General features: G+C 48.5%; 1 protein-coding gene across 11 annotated transcripts in view; it reads left to right on the top strand.

Moving 5' to 3' along the window:
- Window positions 1-326: 326 nt before the first annotated feature.
- LIMCH1 (LIM and calponin homology domains 1) overlaps window positions 327-8,289 on the top strand; it is a gene marked incomplete at its 3' end in the record, with an annotated part of 306,641 nt that continues 298,678 nt past the window's right edge. For all 11 annotated transcript variants that reach the window (XM_084233757.1, XM_084233752.1, XM_084233753.1 and 8 more), the window contains exon 1: window positions 327-482. In XM_084233757.1, coding sequence (XP_084089883.1) covers window positions 387-482 — 96 coding nt within the window. In that variant the 5' untranslated portion in view covers window positions 327-386. The remainder of the gene's footprint in view (window positions 483-8,289) is intronic.

Below are 8,289 nucleotides of genomic sequence, written 5' to 3'. Positions count from 1 at the left end.
GACGTGCGGGGTGCCGGCCGAGTGCCTCTCCGGGCAGGAGGGGGACACCCAGTGCTCACTCTGGTTATTTTTAGGCGGGAGCTGGCACCCCTCCCTTGCAGCGGGGAGGGGGCGGGGCGGCCGCAGAAGGTGGGGAGCAGAGGGAGCTCCCCGCGCCTCCGCGCTCGCTCCCGCCGGGGACCCGTGGCGCAGCGGAGCTCGTTCGGAGCAGCTGCCGCGGCGCGGGCCGGCGCGCGCCTTCTCCCCCGGGCCCTGCGCGGGCGGGGCGGGGCGGCCGGGCGGGCGGGGGCCGGCGGGCGGGAAGGGGCGGGGAGCGCGCTCCTGCGGCGGCAGCGGCCGTTCTCATCCCGGCGGCCCAGCGCTCGAGCCGACGCGGGGCTTCGCAAATGGCTTGTCCCGTCCTCGGTCTGGAAGCTCTTCAGCCCCTGCAGCCGGAGCCGCCCCCCGAGCCCGCCTTCTCGGAGGCGCAGAAGTGGATCGAGGTAAGCGCCCGCGGCTGGCGGGCGGCCTTGCAGGGGCGCCCCGGGCCCCCGACCCGCGCGCGTACGGACGACAGGTCCAGCCTCGCCGGTTCCCCGCAGCGCCCCCGCCCCCCACTTTCTTGTGCCAGCTGCTCTGGGTCACCCGCCAGGGCCCCGGGCGAGCTGCTGTCCCCTGGCGCTTTGGCTGTGGAGTCTCGGGCGAGGGTGGGCGCGATGGGGGCCTTGCAGTGTGGCCGGTGCGGGGGCAGGCAGCGGTCCCCTGCGCCTGCATCCCTTCTGCCCGCCCGTAGCGCAAATCTCGGCTCCCGCCGCTTCCAGGCGCTGCCAGCGAAGCGCAGTGCGATTAGAAGCGCTGCAAAGGCGCAGGGAGCGCGAGCCCCCATAGGGCTCGCAGGCGCCGCATTTTAGGGGTTCCGCTCCCTGTCCCACCTCCCGCCTCCTGGCCTCCCTCCCCACCCCCCTTTCGGGAGCAGAGTTGGCGGTGTCTCCATGGTGTACCCCCGGGAGCTGCTGATTGTCTTCCTGGCACCGGCTCAGGTGTGATGCTGGCACAGCGCACAGGGCCGGGGAGCCTGCATCACCCACCTGCCCAGCTCGCCATCATCCGCATAGACGTTGCCTAGCCATTGGCAGCCCCCACTTCATCCCAGAGGCGGCGGGGCGGGCGTCCAGGTGCAGGATACCCGGCCCGGCTGGCATATTTCACTTCTTGAATGACTCGGTGGCAGGCCAGGGAAATCACTGGAGCTCTCGGCTCAGTCCTGGAAGCATTCGCTGGGTGAGCCTGATTCTCGATGTCTATCTGTAAATGCTGCTTGGTGGCGATGCGCTCCCGAAATGACGTGTCTGGGGGGGTCAGGACGCTTGGAGGGCACGAGGGGGGAAAGGTGACCCCCAAGGATCCGTGCGTGGAGCCTCTACTTCCCTAGGCGGCCTTTCTAAAGGCTTAGGGGAAGGCGATTTTGACCCTCTTGTCCTTAGTGATGGGCAGCCCTCCTTGTCTGGTAGTTCAAAGGAGGAAATGTGCCGCTAAGTCATGACGGAGCAAAGCTCTTAGTAGTCAGGCTGTGACTTAGTGACACCCCCCTTTGGCGCCATAGATCTAAAGATGCCGCCTCGGTGACTGAGCTACCATGCTACAGCTGTAAACCACAAAGCTGCCAGTGGAAATCGCCCTCAGTAGATTCTGCTTTAATGCTCCAGTAAGAGGCATGCACCTTAAAGAGTTAAATTGCTTCATGCCATCAAAAATGTTAGAGTTTAGAAACATATGTAAAAATAGGGTCAAAGAAATAGAAGACTAAACTCAAGGCCCTATTGCTGAAACCCACAAGTGTGTCTCATAATTTGGTAGTTCAGGACTAGATGAAAAAAAAAAAAAACTTCACTTTTTTTTTTTTTTTAATGTATGTGGCTCGAATGACTTGGGGTGTGACAGGTGCTCTGTCTGTGCTGCATTGTTGGGCTCCCAGGACACACAGGAGTCATTTGTAGTCACAGGCTTGGTGGAGAGTTGGAGAACTGTTTCTTCAGGTTCTTGAACTTTAACATTCTCAGCAGAGATTTGAATTGTGGATGGGGGTGAGGAGAGGATGTAAGAGCAGAACAATCTTACAGTTCTCAAAGGCATGTGCTTTATTCCCTGTGTCCTTAATGGTAACATGAACATACTCTACTAAGGTACTTTAGTTTAAGTTCCAAACTGGAAAATGCAAAAATATTTGGTGTGCCCAAAATTCTGTGAATTTTGTCAATATAGACTAGGATTGCCCCCCCCTGGATCAAGCTCTCTAACATCTTCCTCTAGAAGATCACAGACTCCTTTGAAGTGGTGGCTAGTTCCGGCTAAATATTACGCTGTGTATAACATCAGCCTTTGACCAGGTTCTACAGGTTTGGGAAAAAGAAGATTCCTTAAGAAAGTAGAACCCTACTTGGCATTAATTCTTGCTCCTTTATCATATATGCCAGTTTGGGAATGTGAAAACCGTAATGGGGAGAGAGTGACTTTAGGATGAAGCAGCCCTAGTGTTTCTGCTCTGAGTGTGCATTATTCAAGTGGCCTATCTCCTTTCAATTGCAGGGTTCAATTTCATGGAAAGGAGAGCTTCCCCTCCCAGGCTGTATAAAAAGGTATTTGCTCCAAAGAGAGATAGAGACTCCCCCTTTCATTCCAGGAGGTTCCTCTTGAAATGTAAATGTTGCTTCTGCAAACTGGAGGAACCCAGGAGCAGTCACAGATGGTTTTGCCTGCAGATGCCCAGTGAACCAAGATTCCTTGGCTAATACAGCAGTCGGGCTAGTATGAGCTGAATTCCCTGTGGGGGGGGGGGTAGGGGGTAGGGAGGGTGTTATCTCAAGGCAATTGCTTCTCCTTGAGGGACCCCATTGTCTTCTGCAACATCCTCATTGGTAGGGCTTTGTTTTTCATGTTTGTTCAGTGGGCGATTAAATTTCCCTCAGGTCTACCCCCTCCCCCTATTTTGAGTAGTTAGGAATTTCACCCTTTCAGAAAAATGTTCCCTTGGTTGCAGCAGGTTAATAAACAAACTTTGCTGCTTGTCTCTTCAGTTCTTGGTCTTCCTGGAGCCATGGGTAGGTGAGAAAAGTGTGCATTCTTAATAAAGGCTCAAGGAACAAGCTCCAGGAGATAACTTGTTAGTGCGGAATTTCTCGCCAGCAGCCGTGGCTATTTGAGGACTGTGTTACCGGGCAGGAAATGGTGACTTGGGAACTCTGCTCCCACCTCACTCCACCCACCAGCTTCTGCCTTAGCTGGCAAAGGTGAAAGCCCTTCTGGAGGTCACAGACCTAGTGGGAAAGCTCGGTAGCACTTCCAGTGACTTTTTATAGCTGCGGGAGCAGGCTGGCTGTCTTACTGTAGGTTTAGGGGGACTCTTAATGGAAATAACTTCAATAACTTCAAATAACTTCAATAACTACCATTAACTGCCAGCAGGCAGGGGCCTGATTACCTTCTCTCCACATTCCTTTCCAAAGCAAGGAGACAGTGAGTTCAGCACAGTGGTTACGAAGTCAGACTTTGGAACTGGGTAGTCTGGGTTTGAATCCTGAATCTTTTGCCTTCTAGCTGTGTGACCTTGCAGACTGCATTTCCTCTTATTTTAGCTTTTGTATTTTCATTGGAAGAGAGCACTTGGTAACAAAGAGATATTATTGAAAGCAGCTGTTCAAAAGGTACTAATAATAGCTTACCCACCTCATAGCAGTGCTGAGGATTAAATCAATTTGTCTATCTACCTACCTGCCTACCTACCTACCTATATTATATTTGTTAATAGTATATTTATCAAGAGAAACTATTCCTTAGCTCAAATATTCGCGTTTCTTTGTTCGGGAACACAGATTAATGACAAACTTTCATGAAATCCAACTCAAAGAAATTCTTTTATTTCCCAAATCACTTTGCTCTCTGAAAGATAGCAGCCTTCGCCTTGTTCTCCAAATCTTCCATGGAATCATAACTTCTGAGAAATCTGCTTATGCCTTCTTTCTTGGTTCAACCACAGTAAACTTTCAGAAAGCCGCAAGCCCCAGGGATGCAATGAATGCTCCAGCAGGATGAAATCAGACTCTTGGCCAGAAGACTACACATTAAATAAGTTAATATGTTTTAAATATGCACAATAATACCCAGTATTTAGGAAGTGCTCTATTAGTAATGATTAATATTATTGAATTTCTGTTATAGGGCAGGGAGAGGGGCAGCCCAAACCCCGCAAACCTGCCTATTCTAAATGGGTTCTGCCATCCGCCGCATCAACACAAAACACATGAGACTAATGGGAAGGATCTTTAATAAAACTAGGAAACAATACAGGTAAGGCAAAGAGTCTAGTTTCTAAATGAAGCACCCAAAGTTACCCGTCCCCTCGTGGGTAAAAGTCCATCCATATGGGATCGGCCCAGAGCAAGGCCCCAAAGCCTGCCACAAGTCTAAAGCATCTTCCAGTGGGGACCCACAGAAAAGGGCCAGAAACAACTGGACAAGCCCGGAAGGAAAAGAGCAAAATCAACATCAAGATAAAAGCTGCCATTGTCACCTCCCCACGGGTCTCACCCACATCTGTGTCACCCAGTCCACGACCAAAAGACAAGTGCAGTTTCTTCACATGTCTCTAGGCTCCATGCGCCTCCTCCAGGTCTCCTGGCTCCATCCTGTTTCCTACCTCAGTCTCTTCTGCTGCTCCATCCTGTTTCCTACCTCAGTCTCTTCTGCTGCTTCTCCTCTTCCTGCTCAGCTCCACCCTCCCTTGGGTGGGACAGGGAACCTCCCCCTTTCCTGGGGACCACCCTGTTACATTACCACTCATATCACTACTGTTTACACTTACTGCTAGGACTACCACTGTTACCACCACTATCATTACTTATACTACTGTTAATGCAGTTGTTGTTTCTGTGTTAATGACAGCTTCAGCTGATTGTAAAGAAAATCTTCAAGACCCTAAGTTTCTTGGGCAGTTTTGTTGCCTGCTACCCTCATTCTATTATCCTCTCTTATTAATTCCAGATATCTGAACTAGAAGTTAAGTACATGCTGTGTTAATCCAACCTGCATTAAAAGAGGCTTAGGGATCAGAGGAACCTGTAATATCTACTTATAAAGTGATCCTGGTCATCCATTAAGGTTTAGAAAATGAGTCCTTGGGCCTCCCCTGGTGGCTCAGTGGTTGAGTGCTGGGCTGCGAAGCTGCCCGCAGCCTCTGCAGCACCGGTTCGATCCCCGGCCCCCAGCGAGGGTCCCACATGGTGTGCAGACCTCTCCTGCCGCTGCCCGCTGCTCCCCTCAGCAGTGTACTTCTTCGTCAGTCTGCCTGTTCTGTTCCCAGCTCTCACTCTGGTGAATTCTCTCACCCTCCCCCGCTTCTGACTGTACCCAGTGCCTGTATAAATAAATAAATAAATCTTAAAAAAAAGAAAAACAACTTAGTAGAAAACGAGTCCTCAATATTATGTTGAATGCATATTCTTTGTTACCAAACTCCCAGCAGAAAGCTCAGTGCCTCTTCTCTTGCAAACAGTCTAATGTTAAGTCATTATGCATAGCGGCTGTCTGAAAATTCATCTCAAATGTAAAGTGTTTTGTTCTGTGACGTTGTGTCAACTTTTGCTAGAAAAAAGATTAGTTTGCCCATTTATTTTCCTTCCTTCTTTCTTCTGTCCCCCCTCATGATATTTATTGAGTTACAAGAGTTTGTTAGCAAGTAGATGGCTCAAATTTTCTTGGCCCCCACCTCCTCTTTGCCCACAACAATATCTGTTCTACTCTGTAGTTCTTCTCTTTAATGCCAAACACTGTTTTGGAGAAACAGATGTTCCTTCAACTTGGTTTCAGTTGTGATTTGGAACAGGTTACCAGGCCTTTAGGGAGGGGCTGGGAATCTCAACCCAGCACAATCTTATCAACTTGAGAAGTTTCTGAACTGCTTTGACTTTAATCACAGCATGCCTGTGGGACTTGGTGATGAATTTAATCTTGTATGTGACCTAATCCATATTTCTCATGTGTGGGAACTAGTGCTGGAAAGGATCAGGTCATCATTTTGGGTCCTTTTCCCCTCCCATAGAACTGTTTTTCTTATTCAGCTGGGACCTGATTATGAAGATTAAAAGCATCAAGGGTGCCTTAACTCTCCAACACTGAAAGATGTTGTGTTGTCTGACTGTAGGTAAGGTTTGTGGTGGCCAGAAACAAAAGATTTTTGTGATGTAATGCGAGGTGAACATATTCCATAAATTATATAATCATTTTAATTGTCCACCTTTGTAGTGACTTGATGACTCTTTTTTAAAAAAGATTGATTCATTTATGCATACAAGAATTGGGGTGTAAGTCAGAGGTGCGGGGTGGGCGGTGAGAGGATTCACCAGAGAGAGTAGGGAGCAGAACAGACAAATCTACCGAAATACACTACTAGGGAGAGCAGTGGGCAAGACAGAAGAGATCTGCTGCGCCATGTGGGTTTCTCCCTGGCTGGCTGGGGATTGAACTCGTGCTGCAGCGGCTGGCAATAGCTTGACAGCACTGTCTTTAACCCCTGCACCACCAAGGAGGCCTGGGGCTTGATGACTCTTACACCTTTTTACTACAATAAAGATTTAACTTTACCTATGGTTCTCCAGCATTGGATGGAGAACTGAGGAAGTGAAAGAAAAACTATTCTGGCTAGATCAAGAAGGGAGTAATGGTCTAAAGAGATACGTAAATACAGTAAGCAGCATCTTTCTCACAATGGCATTTAAATAGTCTGGCTTGTTTGTATACAAGGGCTGCTGTGACACAATGCTGTCATGTGGTAGGAGAACAGTGAGGGCCCACAGATTGGAGAAAGCGGAATTGGAATGGGGAGATGGAGCTGGTACCTCTTGCCCAGCGTCTCCCTGGAAACCAAGTTTGCATCTAGCCAGCTCCACATGTGCAGACTGAGCTCTGACCACCACAGAGAGATAGGATGGAGCATGTGTTCCCAGCAAAACTGCATCTCTTGGTCCCCTGCTTTCCAATGATTGATGACAATGGAGCCATGATGCTGACAAATGGCTGTGATTCTGTGGGTGGAGTCATTGTTAGGTGCGACCAGGCAGTTCCTGGAAATTATTCTGGCTGCATCTTCTTCTGCTTTGGACCATTCTAAGGCTTAACATGTCAAAGCGGTAATGTGATAGTGAAGGTAATGAAGCTGATGTTTATGATGATAAAGCTGATATTTATTAAGTACTTATTATGTGCCAGCCATAGGGCTAAAAACTTAAGTATGCTTTAATCCCTTACAAGTAAGTACTATTACTCTCATTTACAGATGAGAAAATTGAGGCCCTGAGAGATAAAGTGACTTGCCCAAATATAGACTTAGAACTTGATCTAAAACATCATTTCTGAACATGCTTTACATCTAAATTGTTGTATTCAAAATCTATAGTTAGGATATTGGAGCTTCTAAAAATTGGAACTTGTCTGGGGCCACCGAGTCAGTAAGCACTTGTTAGAAGCAGGATTCGAACCCAGGCTATGTGCCTTTGCAGTCCTTGCTATCTGATCCCTTATTTTGATTCCCACATTCAGGACCATATACAAAAATTCCTATGAGGACTATGCTTTCTATTCCAGTTTCCTTTTCCAACCTCTCGCCAATCCCTGCCCCTGCCTGTATGTGGGGACAGACTGTGAATCCCTACTTTGCCCACCCCCACATGGGCGCCTCCTCTTGTGGACACATCACTACAGTGTTACATTGTGTGGGGGGTGGGAACCCCAGTATCTGGTGTCACCATGGACCTCGGACAAGAAGAATCAGGTTCTTCACTTTTGCTCACTGCTTGAGAACTCACTTTGCTAAGGTGGAACTGGCAACGGAGTTGTGCCTACTCCCATTTTTTCTCTTTTATCACAGCCGTTGGTCACTGCACTGAGGTTTCATTAAGGAAAATAATTAGTTGTTGTTGTTTTTTAAGCTTGCTGATTCATTATTGTGTGATTTCTTAAGGGGGAAGTATTCTAGAATATTTTATGTTAGTGATACTAGTGACCATCTACTATGGTCTTTTGGAGTTTGACCTCCAACCTTGTTCCATGGGGGGTGTGAATAAATACATAGCTGTGTGTCCTTTTGACATTTTCTAACAGAGAAGGTGCATCACGCCATATTTTACATTCCTTGGAGACCTTGGGCAAAGACTTAATACCTGTGCAGCCTCTTGTTCTCCAAATACGGGCACAGAAGGTTATCTCTTCTCAGTGCTGATGTGTTTGAGTGTTGTTGGCATATCTGCGTAAGTCCTTTAC

Source organism: Talpa europaea (assembly GCF_964194135.1).
Source record: "Talpa europaea genome assembly, chromosome: 5".
NCBI classification, from domain to species: Eukaryota; Metazoa; Chordata; class Mammalia; order Eulipotyphla; family Talpidae; genus Talpa; species Talpa europaea.
The sequence above is the reverse complement of the archived record's forward strand: the minus strand, read 5'-3'. Positions and strand labels throughout refer to the sequence as shown.